This window comes from Rhamphochromis sp. 'chilingali' (genome assembly GCF_963969265.1).
Source record: "Rhamphochromis sp. 'chilingali' genome assembly, chromosome: 18".
NCBI lineage: Eukaryota > Metazoa > Chordata > Actinopteri > Cichliformes > Cichlidae > Rhamphochromis > Rhamphochromis sp. 'chilingali'.
The window spans coordinates 6,382,552-6,406,128 of record NC_137945.1 but is presented as its reverse complement, the minus strand read 5'-3'; the positions used below and the strand labels follow the sequence as shown (position 1 = coordinate 6,406,128).

The 23,577-nt window shown below is 42.8% G+C and overlaps 2 protein-coding genes across 8 annotated transcripts in view; one reads left to right on the top strand and one right to left on the bottom strand.

The window, feature by feature from the left end:
• The window catches only part of LOC308385445 (uncharacterized protein), a 227,905-nt gene that overhangs the window by 133,476 nt on the left and 70,852 nt on the right, over positions 1 to 23,577 (top strand). The gene's annotated exons all lie outside the window — the stretch shown is intronic.
• LOC308385446 (uncharacterized protein) overlaps positions 17,428 to 23,577 on the bottom strand; it is a 538,971-nt gene continuing 532,821 nt past the window's right edge. For 5 of the 7 annotated variants that reach the window (XM_080864346.1, XM_080864344.1, XM_080864345.1 and 2 more), the window contains exons 3-4: positions 18,888 to 19,736; positions 17,428 to 18,562 (exon numbers count right to left, since the gene is read on the bottom strand). In XM_080864346.1, the coding sequence (XP_080720472.1) occupies positions 17,870 to 18,562; positions 18,888 to 19,736 (1,542 nt within the window). In that variant the 3' untranslated portion in view covers positions 17,428 to 17,869. Of the gene's footprint in view, positions 18,563 to 18,887; positions 19,737 to 21,554; positions 21,661 to 22,538; positions 22,651 to 23,577 lie in introns of those variants that run through there. The other 2 variants (XM_080864339.1, XM_080864347.1) reach the window with 2 other exon arrangements.

The window sequence follows — 23,577 nt, the reverse complement described above, 5'->3', positions numbered from 1 at the left end:
AACTGTAACATTCCTGACTGCGCGACAGACGGTAGCCTTGGAAACGTGCTCAGCGTCACCAATATTATACAGAAAGCTCCCGTTTGCAAAAAACCGAAGTGCAATACAAATAATATGTAATGAACTGAGAGAATGTCCGCGATGTGTCACATGAGCAATATTAAGCCTGAGGATGTTATTCAAATAAATTATAGATTGTGCTGACAAACGATAACGTTCACACAGAAGCTCATCAGGAAATGATAAAATGTCCAAACGCGCTCTAATCACTCTCTCCCGGCGGAGAGCTCTGCGGAGAATTTGGGCTTCACGATCTACTGGCTCTTCAAGGAAGGAGCACGCCATGTCTGACACTTCCTACAGTCAGGTTTCCGACAAAGAGGCGGAGAAGGTCAGGGTTAGTTGAAGTAAACCTGCTAGGGGGCAGGTTAGCTTCACGAAGTGTGTCGTCATAGTAACTCACTCAGGATTAATCTAAACTCGCTTTGTGAAACCGAAAACCCAGAGTTTTTGTTAACTCAGGGTATACTTACTCAGAGTAAACCGGCTTCCTGAAATAGGGCCCTGAACTTACAATGTTTTAATTAGTTTAGCAGATTCAGTGTCTCCATGATCAAATCTGCTGTTTTTGTGCTGCTGTTGGTAGAAAGCCGTTTAATACTGAAATGAACTGGCTGCATGCATCTCTGAATGTAAATTGGTGCACTATTAATAGATCACTCTGGAACGGTATCATCACCCTAATTTGCCCACTTAGTAAATCTCACTCATGGCCAAGAAATTGAAATAAATCTTGTTTCCCTGCTGGATAGTGATCCACTGTAACTCTGCTCCTCCTTCCTGTTTAGGATTTCTGTGACTGAAGTAGAATTCCCTCCATCCATCACTTATCCCAGCTAACCCAAAGTAAAATAAAGTTTTGCTCATCTTAAAAAAGCATTACAATAATGGGCATTACCAATGCAAACTGAATAATACAGAAGATGAAAGAATAGAGTTTGATCAGTTAATAAAGCTCATGATCTTGATTCATTGTGGCTGCTACACAGATACTTCTGGGTCACTTCTCTCAGTTAGGAACCTTCCTCACCAAACTGACTGTTGGACCACACCCCTGGTTTCATGAGAAGTTGTTTCAGCCATGATTTCTCTTCCTGTATTTCAGAGTAAAGACTGAAGTGACAAATGGAAACATGTTTAAAAAACGCAATGTGAGAGAGACGTTGAGGTCCTTGGAAGTTACCCTGGGTTTTTCTGTCACCCTGCTAGATGTTACACACCTTGTCATTGGACTGATTTCTACTGCTGGACTACTCCTGGGGAGAGTAACAATACTCTTACTAATTAGCTCCCTTTCACACCTTTGGGGATATTTATTTTTGTGCTTGCAGCGCTGTGAGCCAGAACAGCGAGAGAAAAATCTGCAACAGCGACGAGCCGAATGCTTAAGTGAATCCCAGCAGCTGCACATGTGCAACGCTGATTTAGAAGATATCTTTGCTCTGGATTTATATTTATACTTTTTCATTTCTATATGATTCTTCTTGCATCTAAACAAAGATGATTCAATTTGATAAATTTTGAAGGCCGGGCAGCACGGTGGCACGGTGGTTAGCACTGTTGCCGCACAGCAAAAAGGTCCTGAGTTCAATTCCACCATCAGGCTGGGGTCTTTCTGTGTGGAGTTTGCATGTTCTCCCTGTGTTTGCGTGGGTTCTCTCCGGGTACTCCGGCTTCCTCCCACCGTCCAAAGACATGCAGCTTGTGGGGATAGGTTAATTGATTAATCCAAATTGTCACTAGGAGTGAATGTGAGTGTGAATGGTTGTCTGTCCCTGTGTGTTAGCCCTGCGACAGACTGGCGACCTGTCCAGGGTGTACCCCGCCTTTCGCCCTATGACAGCTGGGATAGGCTCCAGCGCCCCCCGCGACCCTGAAAAGGATAAGCGAATGGATGGATGGAAATTTTGAAGGCTCTTCGTGCTCGGGTGTAAATGAGACGTAATATTTGCTCTTGGTTTGTTTCTCTTGTACAGAACCTTGCAGTACAACAGAAACCTAAAAACATTATTTGTAGTTGTTATTCTTAGTTGTTCTGCTGCCTAAATACCACAGGGTGTAATTATGAAGTTATTGAGCTGCACATACTTTACGACCTGCTTAAGTTCGAGGTCACAGCGTCTGTAGAGCAGCTGGAACATAATGAAGTCTACAAGGTTAAAGTTTTATCTTCACTTGTTGTTCGCTCTGCTGCTTGGTTTGATGGATCTGAGAGCTTTTGTTTTTATTACTGTTATTATAATTATTGTTACGGCCCTAGCTGGGCCTCCTGATACTGCCCTTGTGTGGGCGTGGTGTTTTTCTCCGCCTCCTCCTCTTTTGCTCCACCCCCCGTCTCTCTCTTGCTCTTCTCTCTCCCCAGGACACAGCTGCTGCTCATTGGACTCATTTACCACCTGGGCCCAGTCAGCAATCACCTCTCGGAGGTCATATAAGCTGGGGATGAACTGTGAACAGGGTGGGGTGTTCTCTGGTGTCTCTGCATTGTGTGTGGTTAACCTGCTCAAAGTGTGGAGTTGTGGAAACAGCATAGCTGCTTTGCGTGAGTAGTGTGGGCTTGTGAGCCTTGCCTGCTCAAAGTGTGGAGTTGTGGAAACAGCATAGCTGCTTTGCGTGAGTAGTGTGGGCTTGTGGGCCTTGGCAGCAGTAAAGCCAGCTGCTGTTAGTGACAGGGTGAGCTTGTGGGCCCCTGGAAGTACCTCCTCGTGGTGTGGAGTTTTTGTTTGGTTATTGTGTTCTTTGTTGTTGCAACCCTTTTTCTCTTTTTCCAAGTGTTATTGGTAAAACGGCGTTGCCGGCTCTTTATGTTAAGATGATCTATAATAAAGACTATTTTATTTACTGAAAACACTGGTCTGTTTTCCTTTCATTCTGTTCTGGACTCATTTGTTACTGGTCCCCTCACTCACATGCCTAGACCCCTTCGGGGGGAACGTAACAAAGTGGGGGCTCGTCCGGGATATGACTGGAAGGAACAGCAATTGAGTTTTAGTGAGTTGTTTGCCGGTGGCTTGTTTAGTTGTATTGTATCTGCTGCGCTCTCTCTCCAGTTAGCAAAGGGGAGTGTCTAGCTGAGCGTAAGCTCCTCCTTCAGGCATTCATTTTTTATTTTTCCTTTATTATTTTCGGAGTAATCCCGGGTGGGGATTAGTTCCCTGTCGGGGGTAGGCTTGTCGGTGCTTTGTGCACTTGACGCTTAGCCTTTAAAGTTGCCTCGAGCCTGGTACACTCCAGAAGCTAACTAGGCTAAGATTTTAGTAGGCAGGTCTGGGGAGAGGGTTGGCGGTATTTTTATTTATTGGTTAACCTGTGGCCACACTTTTCCCGCCTGTTTCTCATTTGTGTATTGGAGGTGGTGCTTCTTTGTTGTTATTGTTAGCCTCAGGTAGTTTTTGTTTTAGAGTCAATGGCTACCTTTGATATTGCAGTGTTTAAGGGTGAGCGTGGTGCAGCGTCTCAGCCCGTTCTGCAGGCGCCAGCTCAAGCTGTAGGTCCATTGGTGTCGACACCTGTTGATCAGGGGCTGCCTGAGGACAAACCCATGACAGTGCCTCGCTTCGAACCCCTCTCCATTGAATCAAGTGAAGGCTCGAAGCTGGATGCTAAGCTCCGTGTCCGTCTGGCTCGTCTCCAGCTGGAGAAGGAGCAGCGTGAGAGAGAGTTCCAGCTGAAAAGGGAGCTAGAGCTTAGGCGTTTGGACGCGGAACTGGCTAGGGCTAGGGAGGTTGAGCTGATGAAGGTGGAGGTGGAGGCAGAGACAGCTGTGAGGTTGCGACAGCTGGAACTCCGGCAGGTTTCCCTTCCTCCGACTGCCTCCATTCGTCAGGCCGACACCTCGTTTGACGTAGGGAAAAACAGTCGTCTGGTTCCGATGTTCCGTGACACTGAGGTCGATAGCTACTTCGAGTCGTTTGAACGAATAGCCACGGCCTTGCACTGGCCACGGGATTCGTGGGCCATTTTGCTCCAATGTAAGCTGGCGGGTAAGGCTCAAGAAGTTTGTTCCTCATTGTCAGCTCAGGACAGTCTGAATTATGACAAGCTGAAAAGTGCCATCCTGCTAGCTTACGAGCTAGTCCCAGAAGCTTATAAGCAGCGATTTCGGGGGCTGAAAAAGGTGCAGGGTCAATCCTACCGAGATTTTGCAAGGAAGAAAAGTGTGCTTTTTGATCGGTGGTGTGTGTCCAGCGAAGCTACTGACCTGGCGTCGATGCGTGAATTAATGCTGGTGGAGGAATTTAAGAACTGCATCTCCGAGCAGATTGCAGTATACCTCAGTGAACAGAAGGTTTCCTCATTACAGCATGCTGCAACACTGGCTGATGAGTTTGCCCTCATCCATAAAACCAGTGTCATTAAGCACGACCGACGCGATGACCTAGTGAAGGTTAGTGATGTGCCAGCTAGACAGTACCCAAAGGGTGAGGTACTTGTGTCCCATTCCAAGGCAAAAAGAAAGTGTTTTTTCTGTTTAAAGTTTGGCCATTTAATAGCAGATTGTGGGGCCTACAAACAGAAACAGTCAGTCTTGGGAGTTAGGAGTGTGCCAGCTAACAAAGTCAATACAGGCGTGGTTTCAAGAGCCAAAACAAAGCTCTGTTTCTTCTGCCACAAACCTGGCCACCTGATTGCTCACTGTTTGAAAGCAAACTCAAAGCAAAATCGATCTGTTTTCAAAAGAGTGAACTGTGGTTCACAAACCGACAAAGTTGCCAGTCCTAGGCAACAGTTGGAGCATAATTGCTCAGTGGTGTCATTTGGTCACTGTCAGAGATCAACTAATTGTAATCTGCCACCTGATGACGGTCTCTCGGGTCCAGATGACCTACAGTGTGATAGATTGTGTGTGACACAACCATTTCAACCTGCACCTCTGGCTAACCAGCATGCCTTTTGCCATGACCTAGCGAAGAAGCGTCAGAAGTGTTGCTGTAAGGCCTTCTAGCTGCCTGATGGGTTCTCCATATGTGATGGCTCAAAAAACATTTGGCTGTCATTTGGGACACTATGTTGAGGGACTTGAGCCAACCCCGTGCAGTGTTTTCAACCCATCAAAAAGGTCTTGGCAGATTCGGCAGGGTATGCCTAACCGTTATTATGGTGGATGGTAGGTGATATGTTTAAAAGCTGGGTAGGACGTTCTATGACAAACCACTGGTTTGTATTTATGGGAGGGGGTGTTACGGCCCTAGCTGGGCCTCCTGATACTGCCCTTGTGTGGGCGTGGTGTTTTTCTCCGCCTCCTCCTCTTTTGCTCCACCCCCCGTCTCTCTCTTGCTCTTCTCTCTCCCCAGGACACAGCTGCTGCTCATTGGACTCATTTACCACCTGGGCCCAGTCAGCAATCACCTCTCGGAGGTCATATAAGCTGGGGATGAACTGTGAACAGGGTGGGGTGTTCTCTGGTGTCTCTGCGTTGTGTGTGGTTAACCTGCTCAAAGTGTGGAGTTGTGGAAACAGCATAGCTGCTTTGCGTGAGTAGTGTGGGCTTGTGAGCCTTGCCTGCTCAAAGTGTGGAGTTGTGGAAACAGCATAGCTGCTTTGCGTGAGTAGTGTGGGCTTGTGGGCCTTGGCAGCAGTAAAGCCAGCTGCTGTTAGTGACAGGGTGAGCTTGTGGGCCCCTGGAAGTACCTCCTCGTGGTGTGGAGTTTTTGTTTGGTTATTGTGTTCTTTGTTGTTGCAACCCTTTTTCTCTTTTTCCAAGTGTTATTGGTAAAACGGCGTTGCCGGCTCTTTATGTTAAGATGATCTATAATAAAGACTATTTTATTTACTGAAAACACTGGTCTGTTTTCCTTTCATTCTGTTCTGGACTCATTTGTTACTGGTCCCCTCACTCACATGCCTAGACCCCTTCGGGGGGAACGTAACATTATCATTAATATCTTTAAAAGCTTTAAAATAGTGTTTGTGTTTGAAAAATGGATTTCAGAATTGAACAGAAACATCTGTCATAAAAATCGCCCAAAGGCACAGAGACAAACTCAAAGGATGCAACCTGTAACTTTCTCTTCCTTCATGTCAGTACCATCATCGATTATTTATATTAAATGCATATAGCAACAGTAACACTTTAGTTTGGATTTCATGATTTCTGTAATATTATTTTGTTTAAAGACAGAAGTGAGTGTGTAGTTGCAACATTAAAGTGAAATATTTAATAGTCTAATAACAGATTATGTGTTGAAGCTGTCGTTTCAGGAGGAGAGAAGCTGCAGAGAGGCGTGTAAGACTGCAACTCTGCTTCCTGGTCCCAGCTCTGGATAGTCATATTTTAGGGGGTTTAATAAATGTGTCCATATTTCTAGAAATGAGAGCTGCTCCATCCAAAGTGGGATGGATGCCGTCTCTCCTAACAAGACCAGGTTTCCTCCAGAAGATTTGCCAATCATCTATGAAGCCCACATCGTTTCTTGGACACCACTCAGACAGCCAGCAACTTAAGGAGAACATGTGGCTAAACATGTCACTCCTGGGCTGTATCCCAATTCAGGGTCTGCAGCCTTAAAGGCCACGTTTTAAGGCCGATTACGTCACAGCAACGTGACAAAGGCTGTTCCAATTCGAAGCCTGCTCGAAATGCGGCCCTCAAATGTGTCCTTCATTTCCCTGAATTCTAAAGATGTGTCGTGTAGACTTCGTGGCCCAACACATCCCAGATTGCATAGCGCGGCGGTGGGTGTGGATAATTTTGCCGAAAAAAAACGTTGGAAGCGGAGCGGCCAAAGAGTAAACGTTTAAAAGTAAGTACTGTTATGATGTCTCAACAGGACCTGGAAAAACTAGTCCATGCATTCATTTTTAGTAGGCTTGATTATTGTAACAGCATCTTTACAGGTCTACCTAAAAAATCAGTCAGACAACTGCAGCTCATTCAGAACTCTGCTGCTCGAGTCCTCACTAAGACCAAACAAGTGGACCACACCAGTCCAGCTCTGAGGTCTTTACTCTGGCTGCCTGTCCGTCAGAGGATAGACTTTGAAGTTCTGATGCTGGTCTATAAAGCTCTGAATGGTTTAGGACCAAGATACATCAGTGACCTCCTGACCCAGTATGAACCTTCCAGATCCCTCAGGTCACCTGAATCCGTTTTTTTTATCAGTTCCCAGAGTCAGAACCAGACACGGAGAAGCTGCATTCAGCTTTTATGCTCCATATATCTGGAACAAACTCCCAGAAACCTCAGATCAGCTGAAACACTCAGTTTATTTAAATCCAGGTTGAAGACTCACCTGTTCTCAGCTGCATTTGAATAAAGCACCAAATCCACACTTTTAAGCTTAAATTCTTTTTAATCAATTTTAAATCATGCTTTTTATTGTTGTTTTTTAATGTCTCTGTAAAGCACTTTGAATGACCTTATTGTTGAATTGTGCTATATAAATAAACTTGCCTTACTGAATATTATGTCACTTATTTATTTGCAAATGTTTAATAATGAAGAACATTAAAGCATTACTGTTGGCCACATGTCGGCAGAGTTATGTGACATTAGTGATGTTTGTACTGACTTGGTTTTAAAGCCTTTAAAATATTCGCTGTTCAATAGTCGACCTTAATCTTACAGAGAATGTGATGATTTTATGGATAATTAAAGTCAGTCATATATCCACAAACACAACAAGCTGAAAGTCAGTGATGCTGCTCGGTTTGCAGTCCTGAATATCACGGCACAAGCAGGATTCACTGCACTGTTAATGTTAGCTATGTTATATTGCTGTCTCTGTTCGGTGGTGTCGAGCCAAACGGACTTTAACGTGTGTTTGAACGAGCTGACGGTTCACTCGTTAAGCTGAAAGAAAGATGCCTCCGTGCAAGCTTGAACATGTTGCGTATGCCGTCGGAACTGGATTTCAGTCTAAACTGGTGTCCGTGTTGGTCCTGCAGAGAATCAGAGTTGGAAAAGTTGTTAATGTAGCAAAAAACAAAATGTAATGCATTTTGTTCATAATCTCTTTAAAGCCATGATCTTTTTTTTATCGATGTCACTGGAGTGGGTAAATGAGTCTGAAAAGTTAAAAAAACAGATTTACATTTATTGTTTATTACTTTTATCGAACATCATCCCATCCCATTTATACTATTTAAGAAATAACGTGTAAAATAACCTTTTGTTTGCCTTTGGAGACTCTGCGTTTGAACCATCCCAAATATCGGCACCAGGGAACCAACTCCTCAAGCCGGTAAAAAGGTCAAGGACACAGTTACACGATCGCTAAACTAACCTGTTTTTGAATAAAACAAAACCATATAAGCATGATCCCTGGTGTTTTGGTAGATCCCTGGTTTATGATAGCAGCAACATTAACGAGACTGAGACAGCTCTGTCTTAACGTGGCGACTTCGTTTATTGCCAAACTGCAACAACAAACACACACGACACAACCACCAGAGGGTGCTGCATGAACCATTGAATTAGTCCTTACCATAACATCCCCCCTTCTGAGTACATTATAAACTATAATATTTTCTGTAATAATCCACTTTTATGTCAATACTGAAATTACTGCAACTTAACTTATAGCTGGATACTCCAAGGCTGTTACATTAACTCAAATCTATAACAAACTTTTATTGCTTTTATTTATAACTATTATTTATTTAACTGTGTGAACTTATTCTAACTATGAAGGTGGGGTAGACAACCCAGTCCTTCAACTGAGTGAGGGGATTATTCTGCCCCGGGCGGGTCACTCAGGTGCTCGTGAGTACCTTCTACCTAAATCAAAGTCCTTAAGGTACCTCGGTGGGTTTCTGTCTCTTGTAGGATATCTTCTTTCAGTAGTCTGGTTACTTGGTGGTATAAGAGACTGCTGAACCTGGTTCGAAACAGGGCTGCTGCTGTTCTCTGGTTCTCTGGTTGTTCAGTTGGTTCAGTCTTGGTCCCTTTTAGTGTGATGAGATGGCTCCTGTTTCGACGTAGAAGCCCCCTCGGGGTCTCCACAAGGTAAGAACGTGGTGTATCTGCTCTGCTTGATATAGTCCCATTTGTTTTCATGTCCGTGATCCAAACTTGATCTCCTGGGTGTAGTCCAGTGAGGTCTTGTGCTCTGTGTCTGTTGTTGAACCATTTCCACTGTTTTTCTCTCTCCTTTTCTTCTCTCTCTCTCAGTTTAGTGATGTTTGTCCAGCCTGGGTTGAGGCAGGATGGAAGTATGGGAACTGTGGTACGAAGTTTCCTCCCCATGAGAAGCTCTGCAGGGCTATGTCCATTGGCAAGTGGACATATGCCATGAGAGCGAGATATGGGTCTCCTTCTTTCTGTAGAAGGCTCTTTACTGTTCTCACTGCTCTTTCAGCCTCACCATTGCTCTGAGGGAATCTCGGACTGGAAGTGGTGTGGGCAAAGCCCCACTCTGAAGCAAACTTTTGGAAGTGTTCTGAGGAGAATTGTGGGCCATTATCTGACCTTAACTCTGTTGGTATGCCGTGGCATGTGAATATGGACTTTAAGTGGTCAATCACTGCTGCTGATGTGGTAGAGGACAGCTTAGCTATTTCTATGTATCGTGAGAAATAGTCCACTGCAACCAAATACTGGCTGTTACTGCACTCAAAATGATCAGCACCAACTAACTCCCACGGCCATGTAGGAAACTCAGTTGGCATGAGTGTTTCCCTGGGTTGCGGTCTCACCTTTGCACATGTCTCACATTCTGCTACCAGCTGTTGTAGTTGAGAGTTCAGTCCTGGCCACCATACGACTACTTGCCTCGTTCCCTGGACTTTACAATGCCCTGGTGACCTGTGTGCAGTCATGTCAAAACATCTTTTTCTAATATCTTTGGAATCACTATATGCATACCTTTTAGGAGAAGTTCATTTTCAGCAGTCAGGTCTCCTGCGTGCTGGTGGTATGGGAAACATGGACCTGGTATCTTGAGTTTGACCGGCCAGCCATTCTTGCAGTAGAGTTTGATTTGTTTTAGTGTTTCGTCTTTGTCTTGCTGCTCTCTTATTTGTTGTAGTCTCTCCTCTGTTGCAGGAAGACCTGAAATCACCTGATGTGCATACAGGTCTATTTCGTCTCTTAATGTCTCGTCACAAACCATCCTTTCTGGTGCTCTGGACAGCACGTCTGCAGTTGCTATGTGTTTGCCCAGGACATGTGAGATGGTGAAAGAGTACCTCATTAATCTCATTCTCAGTCTTTGTATTCGTGGTTGCAGTTCGTCTAAGTTCTTGGAGCCCAAAAGTGGTACTAACGGCTTGTGATCTGTCTCAACATGGAACTCAATGCCTATAAGAAAATCAGAGACTCGCTCGCATGCCCAGGTTATGGCTAGTGCTTCCTTCGCTATTTGAGCATACCTTTGTTCTGTGGGGGTTAATGCTCTTGAAGCGAAGGCCACTGGCTTGGTTGTGTCATCCTCTTGTTCCTAAAGTAGCACCGCTCCTAGTCCATAGGAGGATGCATCAGCTGATACTGTTGTTTGTGCTTTGGGGTTGTAGAGTGCCAAGTTCGGTGGTTTACTCAGTTCTGACTTAATGTTGTCAAACACAGTTTGTTGAGCCTCACTCCAACACCGCATGTTTTTGGTACTGAGTAGTTCTCTCAATGGCTGTGTTTTCTCTGCTAAGTGGGGAAGGTACTTGTCTAGATGGTTAACCATTCCCAGGAATCATCTCACTCCACCCACATCGGTGGGTGCGTCCATGTTGCTGACCGCTTTCACTTTTTCTGGGTCTGCTTTGGCTCCTGTAGTGTCAATGATCTGTCCGAGGAACTTGATTGAGGTCTTTGCAAACTCACATTTCTCACTTTTCAATGTCACCCCAGCTTTTGTGAGCCGTTCAAGGACTGCGACCAGTCTCTTGTCGTGCTGGGCCTGTGTGTCAGCATAAACCAGAATGTCATCCATTTGGCAGACAACTCCGTCCAGCCCCTCCAAAAGCTGAGACATTCATTTTTGAAAATGCTCAGGTGCTGAGGATATGCCGAAACAGAGTCTAATGAAACAGTACCTTCCGAATGGTGTGATGAAGGTTGTGAGGAGAGCTGAATGCTTGGACAAAGGTATTTGCCAAAATCCTGAGTTAGCATCGAGTTTTGAGAACAACTTTGCGCCCTCTAGCTGTCCTAGGGTGTGCTCAACTGATGGCAACATGTGTCTTTCTCTTTTCACAGAATTGTTCAGTTTGGTCAAGTCCACGCACACACGCACTTCATCTTTGTTTGGTTTAGGTACTGGAACCATTCCTGCACACCAGTCAGTAGGCTGCTCTACTCTGGAGATTACCCCTAACTCTTCCATACGAGGAAGCTCTCTTTTGACTTTGGGCAACAGGGGAAGTAGGACCCTTCTTGGGCTTGACAGGGCAAATGGCTAAGCATATGCTTTAAGCTCAATTTTGTATTCCCCCTCCATTCGGCCTAACCCGCTGAATAGTTTTGGAAACTGCTGCTTTACTGCCTCTACCGAAGTGAGTGACACTGCTTCTACTCTGGCCACTAACCCAAGTGCTACACTTGCTGGGCAGCTAAGTAACCCTTGCATCAGGTCTGCTACTACATACACAGGTTGTACTGTAGTTTTGCTTGGAGTGCTCAGGTTAGCAGTAAATTTCCCTCTAACTGCTAGTGGAGACATTCCCGCCCCATACAGTTTCAGATCTGTGGGTTGCAGCTGTGGTTTTTGTGCTTTTCAGGCAAGACGGTTACGTCCGCTCCTGTGTCAATTTTGAGCCAGCAGTCCACATTGTTAACTTTTATTTTAGTCAACCACGCATCCTCATTTCTCTCTGAGGCTACTGTTCCCAAAAATGCTACCTCCCTTTCTTCACTGTCACCACCTGCTGCACGTATTTCTCCCACTGCCCCAGACCTGCACACTCTTGCATAGCGACCTTTCTTTTTACACTGATTGCAGAGTACCTCTTTGGCTGGGCACAGGTTCTTGCTGTGAAAGGGTGTCTTTCCACATTGGCTGCATTGGCTTTTCACATTCCTCTCTGTGTTTTGTGGCACAGTCTTTCTTGGTTTGAAGTGTTTTACTTTTTCTTTAATGACGTCCACATTACAAGGATTTTCCTGCTTGAAGTTGTTTTTAAGAAGATCCTGCTGCTTCTTAACAAGCTCACTTTGGCGAATCCGTATCACTGCTTTTTCTAACGTGAGCTCCGCGTCCATTTGCAGTTGCTTCGAGAGCCTCTTGTCTCTTATTCCAACAACGAGTCTGTCTCTTATCATTTCACTGTGCAGCGCCCCGTAGCCACAATGCTCAGCCAAGGCATATAGCGATGTAATAAACCCGTCTGCAGTCTCTCCTGCTTCTTGCTGTCTTTGGTTGAACTTTGCACGTTCAAAGATAACATTTCTTCTGACTACAAAGTGTGCCTCAAGTTTGTCTTTGAGAGTGTGGTACTCGCCTCCTCTTCGGTCAGGTTCAACGAAGTGATCACGTCTTCAGCTTCATCGCCCATTGTATATATCAGAGTGATAACCTGGTTTTCGTCCGATTGTAGCTCGAGTCCGGATGCTATCCTGAACCTCTCAAAGCGTCGGATCCAATTCGGCCACACTTCTGGTTTGAAAAGTCGAACTTCGGTGGCGGTGATACTTGGAAGGCTGCCGGCGCAGCTGCCATGCTGCTAGTCGCGAGATGCTATTTAGCGTTTGCTAATTTGTTAGCTTAGCTCTTACTGTGGCTGTTAATGCAAACTTGCAGGGCAGGTTCTCTCCGGTGAGAAAGCTTTCGTTATCGTGACGTTCTTCTTCTCTCCTGATTACTTCTGACACCATCTTTTGGTAGATTACCGGGTGATGATAGCAGCAACATTAACGAGACTGAGACAGCTCTGTCTTAACAAGGCGACTTCGTTTATTGCCAAGATGCAACAACAAACACACACGACACAACCACCAGAGGGTGCTGCATGAACCATTGAATTAGTCCGTACCATAACACCTGGAATCTCAGTTTAAAAAAAGAAACACTACAAATTACTTTTCTTATGTTTAGTATACAGGAGTTGCTGCTCACACTCTGAGTTGCACTAATGTGTCTGTCAGACGTCCCAAATGGACAGACCACACGCGCAGTCACACCAGACATCTCCTGACCTTATTTCCACGAGCCCTCGACTCAGCTGCAATGTACTTACGGGGTCAGTTTCATCAAAATTATCTGCTGTCATTCACACATAAGTTGAGCAATGGTTTAACCAATTTTCCATCAAACCATGAAGGGATGCCGGAATTAAACAGAACATTGGATGTAATTTAAGGAAATATAAGTTTGACTATGGAGCACATCTCCTTCAGCGTTCACAATAATGGATTGCATTTCTCTCAGTCAACTAACTATTTAGGGGGGGAAAGCTGCTAATAGTTAGTGGGCTCTGTGTTTGTTGTTTTTTAATCACACTAGGAGTGAACAAAAGCAGAAAAAAAAACCCTGTAAAGATGCAGACTGTGAAAGTCTGGTATATATCATAAATTTTACCAGCTGTAACTGAGTTTTTTGTGTTTTAAGTTATAAGCACGTGTCAAGACTTCTGTCTCCCAGCAACATTGCCGATGTGATCCTTCTTTTTTGTTCCCTATTCAGGGCTCTAGACTAACTTTTTGCCATGGTTGCACTGGTGCGCCTAAAAATAAAATTTAGGCGCACCAGCACAAAATTTAGGCGTACAAGCACAAAAGTTAGGCGTACCCAAATTTTTAAACTGCATTACTTAACACCTCAGTTTTACATGTTCACGGTTTTTTTGATTTGTAAATGATTAACTAACAACCTTTCAAAATGATTAACTTGACACCCCCTTTGCTGCCCAAATTAACAGCAGCTCCATCAGCCCCCATAGCAATGATTTTATCCAACCAGTTACTGCACTGGTCCCCAAGAGCAGCAAATGCTTTCTTTGAGGCAGCATAAATTCCTAAACAAATTAAAAAAAAATACCATTTACTTATCAGATCAAGAGTTTACAATGCAGTCTTTTTCAGTTTGAGTTTCTATATTCATGTATTATTGCTATGTTTAATTTTCAATGATAAGAACATGCTAGATATGGTTAATTCAGTAACACGATGTAATATTATTAATCATATACATAGGCTACGTGACATGACATGGCTTACCTTGGGCATGGGCATGCTGGACCTCAATGTGTCCAATCAGTATATTCGCTGGTCTTCCTTTTTGCAAGATACGAGCGTACACAATGACACATTCTTTTGTGGCGATGTCTGTGTCTCCATCGATCAGGAAGGCCATGTATGTACTGTTCGCAATTTCCACTGACGTCTTTTTTTTCAGTGTGTCAGCGATTACGCCTATAAACTGGGCGCACGCAACATCATTGCTGTATGTGGGGTTTATGTCCAAGCCATTTTTCCTGTGAAGAGTTATTTCTGACTTGAATTTAGTAAACGGAACTTCTTCTTTTGCAATATTGTAGGCGATGTTAAACTTAATGATCATCTCGGCCTCCTCCGATGACCTGTTTACTCCTGCCTGCCGCTGAAAGGCAGTGGGGAGCGGGGACATTTTGGCAGAGCATTTATCGCGGCATATAATGTGTCTTCTCGATGCTGTATGCTTTTTCAGCGTTTCAATTCGAAACGTATTAGCACCAGTGACAAATGCTGTGTTGCCGGCCATGGTCTTTCCACACTCGCGACAATAAATGCAGTGCATCATATTGTCAGCTTGGCTGTATCTTAGCCAGGGAAACTGGTCAAGCCACTCGATTCGAAATCTATACATTTTCTCACTTTTACTTTCAGTGGACTCCGGCTGGGAGTCGATCGTATGTGGCTCATTTTCTGATGCCGTCTCCGGACCAGTGTTTGACAAAAACGGAGAGGTTGATGGCTCCGTGTCAGAGCGCTGGCTCAGAATTTTGGACTGATCAGGCCTTAACTTAACGAAAAAGTTATCAATTGTTCTTTTCATATTTTCTCAATACCAACTTCATACACTTCTGACCTGGGCTACTCACTCTTCTCTATCTGCCCGCACTTTCAAACGTAAACACAAGTAGGTCTGCAGGAATATCTGGACCACGGCCAATCACAGAGGTCCCCGCCTCTGAGTATCTCTGATTGGTTTAGAACACGACATGGGCATAATGTGTGCCTGTTGTTGAACACACGGAGACTTTCAGGGTTGCTGAAACTTTTTTTCCGAGAAAATACTTGGTTGCACCGGTGCGACCAAGTATTTTTTTTACTTGGTCGCACCGGTGCAACCAAGTATTTTTTATTAGTCGCACCATGGAGAAATTTGGTCGCATTTGCGACCAAATTGGTCGCACTCTACAGCCCTGCTATTAATGATCTACGGTAAATTGTGATATTGCCCCCATAAAATAATAAGTCTTTAACGAAATCATTGTGATACAGAGATTTGAATTCTTGTGCGTGCAATGTGCATGAAGTAGATAAACAAGAATTTTAGTCAAGATTTGACGTACTTCTGTGTTTACTGGTGCAGACTGGTTATGTGGATTTGCTATATGAATATGCTCAAGAGTCTGTTTGAGCTAAGAAACTTGAAATATATACATATAATTTTAAATCAGTAACATAGATAAAATGTTTTTGGATAACAAACGAGTCACATTTTAAACACTGTTTGAATAATCAAAGAGACAATTATAAAGCGCAGGCTACAACAGACATGCTTAACGGGAGCAGAGAAACACGCTGTATTGTCTCTTCTCCTTAAGTTGCTGGCTGTCTGAGTGGTGTCCAAGAAACGATGTGGGCTTCATAGATGATTGGCAAACCTTCTCGAGGAAACCTGGTCTTGTTAGGAGAGATGGCATCCATCCCACTTTGGATGGAGCAGCTCTCATTTCTAGAAATATGGACACATTTATTAAACCCCCTAAAATATGACTATCCAGAGCTGGGACCAGGAAGCAGAGTTGCAGTCTTACACGCCTCTCTGCAGCTTCTCTCCTCCTGAAACGACAGCCTCAACATAGCATTTAATCTGTTATTAGACTATTAAATATTTCACTTTAATTTTGCAACTACGCAGTCACTTCTGTCTTTAAACAAAATATTTTCCAGTTACAGAAATCATGAAATCCAAATTAAAGTGTTACTGTTGCTATATGCATTTAATATAAATAATCGATGATGGTACTGACATGAAGGAAGAGAAAGTTACAGGTTGCATCCTTTGAGTTTGTCTCCGTGCCTTTGGGCGATTTTCAGAAGGACAGATGTTTCTGTTCAATTCTTACAGACGCTGTGACCTCGAGCTTAAGCAGGTTGTAAAGTATGTGCAGCTCAATAACTTCATAATTACACCCTGTGGTATTTAGGCAGCAGAACAACTAAAAACTAGAAAGCGAAAATTTCAGAAGAAATTTTAAGTGTGCCTATGCCGCTGCTAATCAGTGTAGTTTGCCATTCATACGGCTACAGAGAGCAAAACTCAGCAGAGCAGCCATTCTCCACCATGAACTATGGTAAAAACAAACACCGCTCGCGCCTCACAGATAACAGCTTACAGTTTTGTGTAAAGATGAGGTGACTTCGTACAGCCCTGATTTGCAGACGCTGTGCGCAGAGGTTCATGAGCAGAAGTCCCATTGTACCACAGCAGACCCGACAATGTTTGCATGAACATGCTTTGAAGCATTAAGTTATGGACCACTTTTCACACATGGTTGGTGTACCCACACAGCCGGCTGTAGCTTTTCAACTCACAGCCCAACACACACCCAAAAAACAACCGAGAGAGCACAGACTTTACGCCCGTAGGTCCACCTCCCCTGCAGCAGCACTGCAGACCACGCCCCGCCACACACATCAAACATGTAAAATAAATATTTATGCACTTTTGCATTCACTTTTTATTTTTACACAGTGTTCTGAATGATTAATAATGGTCTACAGCCAATCTTGTGTATTATTATACAAACTTTGGTTGTAAGATTCAGATAACTATTTAATAAAAGCTAAATATTTTATATGAGAGTAAGAAAGAAAAGTATATCTTTGTGCCCCCCTTTCCCTGTTAATGCCCCACCTGGCGCCCTGGCAAAAGCTTTGCTAGATCCGCCCCTGCACAGTTACCAGCTGTCAGCTACACAGAAAAGGAGCTTGGTGTTATTCGTCTCTCAGAAACAGTTCATAACTTCCCTTCCACCCATTCATGTCACCTAAAAGGTAAACCTGTTTCTCGATCACCAGTTCAGCTCTGATGATTCAGTAAGGACATCTCCTGGTTTGGACCAGCCGTTTTTAAAGCTGTGGCTCCAGCAAAAATCAGCTGATACTAGAAATTAAAATCAAATGAATTCTAACAACAGCTGATCTAGCTAAAACGTGCTGCTGTTGTTTAGCGCGATAAATAAACAAGAGAGAAAAGCCGATCATCCACAAATAATGAATAAATTAGGAGCTAAAGCTAAAAGGACAGTTTATTTGTACCATCTTCATGTGAACACATTCAAGAACATCACAAATGAAGAAACATTAAAAACTTCCACACTACATGAAGTAAGAAAAATAGTTTTTCTTTCAGGTGGTTTCAGAAAAAACAAAAACATCAAACACCTCCAAGACTCTCTTTGAAAGAACTAAAAACCTTTATTCTCATGGTCCAATCATGAGTGAACTCCCCGATGAAGCCTTGTGTGCTAAAACATGTCAGAGTTTAAAGGTTAAACATGAGTTTCCAAAACGTTTTGCTGGAGAACAATGAACTATTTGACTGAGTTTCAATTATTTACAGACGAGCAAAACCAGGACAGAGAAAAAAGGACAAAACTGACTCAGTAAAACGACAGAAAATAAGATCCCATGTAAATCTGTATTATGTAGAAGTTCAGCCCAGCAACCAGTTCAGTTCAACACAAGTTTAAATGATTCTATCTGAACTCTGTGGAGCCTGATCTCAAGCTTTTTGAGTCTGACACTGAAACCAGAGGATCTTTCTGTCTCTTCAGATTCACTGTGATCCAGTGATGAGAGTGATTTCAGCCCCGAGTGATCACGCTGATGTTTGCACAGAGCAGACAATGAGGTGAATGTTTGGGCACATTGGTAACAGTGAAACAGTTTATTAGTAACGTGGGATCGTTTGTGTTCGGAGTATGAACTGAGATTCCTGAAGCTCTTGTCACACTGGTCACAGCTGTAGTTTCCTTCCACGTGTGTACAGTCGTGCCTGTTACGATGACCTGATCGTGAGAAGCTTTTGTCACAGTGTCTGCACTTGTATGGTTTCTCTCCTGTGTGGACTCGTTTGTGTGTTTTAAGCTCCCATGCAGTGGTGAAGGATGACCCACACTGATCACAGAGGTGCTTTTTAACCCCACTGTGAATCAGTTCATGTCGTTTTAAGTGATGTGATGTGGTGAAGCTACTCCCACATTCTTTGCAGTATTTCAGTTTGTCTCCAGTGTGTCTACGTTGATGTGTTTTTAGGGTCTTTTGCCAACTGAAAGTTTTTCCACAAAGGTCACAACGAAAGTCTTTCCCACCACCACGGTGATGACAGGGTTGAGAACTGGATCCATCTGTGTCGCTCTGCTTCTAAACAAAGACACAAAGACAGTGTAAGTCAGTCCTTCAACATTTTTATCCTGAACGTCGCCTGAAATAAAGAGCATCTCTGCAGACGTCCAATTACATTTGACTGTTTCAGTTAACACACTCAGTTTACTGGGCTGCAATAACTACAATACTACCACCATAATACTACAGTAATACTAAAATCATAACTGACATGAAAATGTGAATAATCACTCAGAGCTGCTTTTCCATGCAGTAGAATTGCTAACATGCTAACACAGTTTAATGAGCAGAGTTGTTCCAAACAGTCAGGCTAAAATGACAAGATAACAATATAAATACATACCTCACAGTAACTGCACTTGTTGAGTCTCTTTCTGGTGTGGATCTGTTGGTGTAGTCTCAGGTGATGTGGAGCTTTAAAAGTCTTCTCACACAGGTCACATTTATAAGGTCGTCCCTCAGTGTGGGTAAACATGTGTCGTTTTAACTGTGCATCTGTTGTAAAGTATTTGCCACACTGTTCACAGCAGTACACATCATGTCTGGTGTGAATGCGTAGGTGTATATTTCGGTTCCCTCTCCGGCTGAAAGTTTTTCCACAGATGTCACAGCTGTATGCCTTAATTCCAGAGTGGGTAACTAGATGCTTCTGTAAGCTGCTACTGTGAGTAAAAGCTCTGCCACACTGATCACAGCTGTACGCTTTAACTCCACTGTGGATGAGATGGTGTGTTTTTAGGTAACGCTTCCAGGAAAAAGACTTTCCACACAAGTCACAGCTGAACGGTCTCTCTCCAGTGTGGATGACCTGATGCTGTTTTAGTTCAGCCTTCAGAGCAAAATCCTTCCCACACTCGTCACAGCTGTATGCCTTAAGTCCAGAGTGGGTAACTAGATGACTCTGTAAGTTGCTACTGTGAGTAAAAGCTCTGCCACACTGATCACAGCTGTACGCTTTAACTCCACTGTGGATGAGTTGGTGTGTTTTTAGGTGACCCTTCAAGGAAAAAGACTTTCCACACAAGTCACAGCTGAATGGTCTCTCTCCAGTGTGGATGACCTGATGACGTTTTAGATTAGCCTTCACAGTAAAATCCTTCCCACACTCGTCACAGGTGTGTTTTTTCTCTCCCTTTCTTCTGTGAGGTTTGTCGGCCTCCTGAGAGCGCTGACTTCTCGCTCCATGTTGGTCCTGCAGTGACAGAGATACAAACAGAGGCAGTGAGTGAAATGCAGTCGTGGAACAAACTCAACCTTCAAACTCCCTCCATTAACACTAGTTTTAAACCTGAAGGTGGAGTGTGGCACCAAACACCTTAAAGGTCTCTTATCCCCACCTGCTGGTAGTTCTAACACATTACATCCAACCTGCTGTTAAAAATAATTCATGACTGTTCAAACACTAAAATCATGCCCATCCCTCCTGATTGTGTACACACACACACACACACACACTTATATTATTTTATAATTTATATTATTTTGTTGTTTCTAATACATATTTCTATATTTTGTATAGATTTATACATAATTATTCAGTGATAATAAATCCTATGTTTGTTTATTTGTTTATTCAAAAAGAACCCCATTAGCTTCCACAACAGATGTTGCTCGTCTTCCGTCAAATACTATCACATAAAATATTATACAGTAAAGTGGATTCAAGATATCCACATGATTTGGGTCTTACATCCACAATGAGGTTTCACAATTGTTAAAATATAAGCAATCAATAATCATAATAATAATAATAATAATAATAATAATAATAACAACAACAACATTGAGGCACATTACACAAATTTCAAAAACAAACCATCTCTTACAATATTTACAACAACTAAAAGTTCTGTAAATCGGCTTTTACGTGTTCGTTGAAGTTTTGAATAGTTGCTAATTCTCTAATTTTATAAGGCAATTTATTCCACTTAAACGTTGCTCTAAATATAACAGTTTTACAAAAAGTTACTTTTAACTCGAGCATTTACTAAATTGCAGTTTGTTGAAAACTGTGTAATATCATTATGTATTTCATCTGGATACTGCAGCTGAGCAGAAATAAATGTGGTGTGTTTAACAGAATTGCTTTCTTTATAAATACAAGTAAGCCATAGAATATTTTAGCCTGTACAGGAAGCCAAGAAAGTTGATTATGCATTTTATCAATATTATTATAGTATGAACATCTTAACACTAATCTGGACGCCTTATTCTGGACTAACTGAAGTCTGTTAAGATCTGTCTTATTAGCTGCTGACCAAATGATTGAACAATACTCCAGATGAGACATTACTAGTGCATTAATGACATCTTTCATAATTGAAGTGATACAGAAAGAGCATTTCATAGCCATAGCTATGCCTTGTCCCATTTTCTTAATAACAGTTGATGTGCTGAGACCATGAAAGGTGGTGATTTATGGTAACTTCTTATGAGCGCCTGCAATCGTTCTGGTGCTGTGACATAAAAACAAACGCTGACCCGAGACTCTGGCACACAGTTTTGCCTCTTTTGATCATTTTAATGTGTGATTAGTGCACAATCAGGGTGCCTTTCATGTAGGGCTGGGCTATATCATACCGTTGACGGTAATACCGGTATAATGTTGGGCAACGATAAGAAAATGAAATATCACGATAGAATATGGTTAAAACGCGCATGCGCAGTGCTTTTGTTTTCATACGCACATGGAGGAAAAAACATGGCGGTGACGGAGAATGAGAAGGGTGAAAGCGGATCGTTGAATGAAACAGATGAACCAGAATTGGTTTGTAAAAATGCTTCAACTTCAGTGGTGTGGAACTGGTTTAGCTTTCGTACGTCAGATACACAACAAACACTATTTGTGGTAGGACATGCTAGCAGGCCGTCGTTATTACCGTGTTTTTTGTGGAGTTGTAAAGTATTTTGTCTAGTGTCAATTATATCATCAGCTACATCGTTATCGCACATTTTCAAATGTATATCGTGATAAATATTTTTGGTCATATCGCCCTGCTCTGTCTGTCACCTTCTGTGTTGAGCTCATAGTTTCCTCTGTAGTGGCTGAGCTGAGTCCAAGTAGCTGAAAATGTTCCTCTGCTGCTCCGTCAGACTCTTCTCCTCCTGCTGATCAGCTGGGACACAAAACAGATCTTTGTTAGGCTCCACACTGCACTGAAGAGTCAAAGTGTCTCATATGTTCATCTGACAAGTAAAAGAACACATTTTTGCTTCCCGAGGTGGGAAACTTGTTGGAAACAAACACAAAAGGCTTGAGCACTGATACCTGGCATTGCTGGCATTGAAAGATGCAATGCCAGCAATGAGGATTGTCAAGACTAAAACAATCATTAAGCAAAGACAACTAATCCCCACCACGATTTTTTGATACGGGCAACCGCCCGTATCAAAAACCGCTACTGTGTGTGTCACAAGTTAATCTGGCTGTAGGCTATGGTACTTGGCCAGAGGTTGCGCTGGTTGACTCGACTCCATTTGAGTGCACACAAAGTAAATTGCACACTTTAGCTGTGCAGCGAAAATGAAAATCGCCCGTATCAAAAACCGCTACTGCCTATACTACTGTGCTGTGATGTCGCTCGTAAGGGTGAAACTCATTGTGAAACGTTTGAGAACCACTGCTACAGAACAATGGAGATTTCCGTTATATGGTAACGCCTGCAACTCACGTGACGCCCAGAATTGTACAATACTGATGCTCGAGAGCGCGCGTGTGATGCCAGTATGTGTAGAGTGTTGAGCGCGTGATCAGTGGTGAGAAAAACAAACCACGAAACTTGAGCTTTCTATGCTCGTGGCTCACTTGCACTTCTAATCTATTCGTTTGCACACTTACACACACCCAGCAGCTGTGGTCTCCTGTTTTGCTACACTCTGGAGAGCCTCGCCTTTAACGGTCTCCTCTCACAGAGAGCAACAGAAAACTTCATTCAGAAAACTTCGAAAAACTCGAGATTGACCGAACTCAGTTCAAAGTTACCTTGACACTTACCTTTAGATGTGAGAGGTAGCAATGGTCCGCTTGAAACTGACGCTCCGGTGCGTGTGTGAAAAAGATCAACACGCTGCTTCAGAAGCACGTGTCGAGGCTTGATTCGTTTGGCCAGAGTCACGTGATTAGTGACGTCTGAAGCTTCATTTAGAATGTACCTTTTTTTAATTGAACTTTATTGAAACACAATGAGTATACAACATACAAACAGATGACGTTTACAAAAGAAACAGAACATGAACATACAGAACCAGGGGTAAAAAAAATATTATATGAGTACGCGCAAAAATCAACATATATATATTGTTCTGAGAGCCTTTTTGTTGGTTGAGTCTGATATTGATTGTATGTACTATTCCATATCCTTATAAAAAGGCAGAAATATGGTGTTTTATTAATAAACTTACATTTATGGATAAAAAATTAGCCAAAAGTATTAACAAATTTATTGTAAAAAACATTTATCATTCTTCCTGGTGAACTTAAAGAAACAGAATAAAACATTTCCCCATCATTAAGAAAACTCCCTTAAAATATGGACAATAACAAAACTGCTAAATTCTTCCAGAATCTCTGTGTAGAGGAACAGTACCAAAAAAGATGTGCCACAGTTTCTAGATGATCCCCACAGAAAGTTCAATTAGTATTTATGTGTCTTTTAAATGTTACCATATAGTGACTGGCTGGGTAACATTTATGAAGAATTTTACATGAGATATCCTTCACCTTGTTTACAATTAGATATTTATGGGATCATCCAGACTGTCTTCCAGGTGATATCTGGAACATGTCGGTTCCAGTAAGATATATATGTGAGAGACATGATATCTTCTTGGAATAAACTACGTATTGTCTTATTGCTGTTACCAAGTTCCTGTGAAAAGCAGATTTTTCCCACTGCTGACTCAGCTGGATCAGGGAGAGTGACTGAGGTAGATATTGACCTGTCAGTGTTTTTATATAACATTAAAGTACCTGAGGGTATGGCACCAAGCACCATTGAGAATTCCCAAACACTTACGGGAAAATTATAAAATGT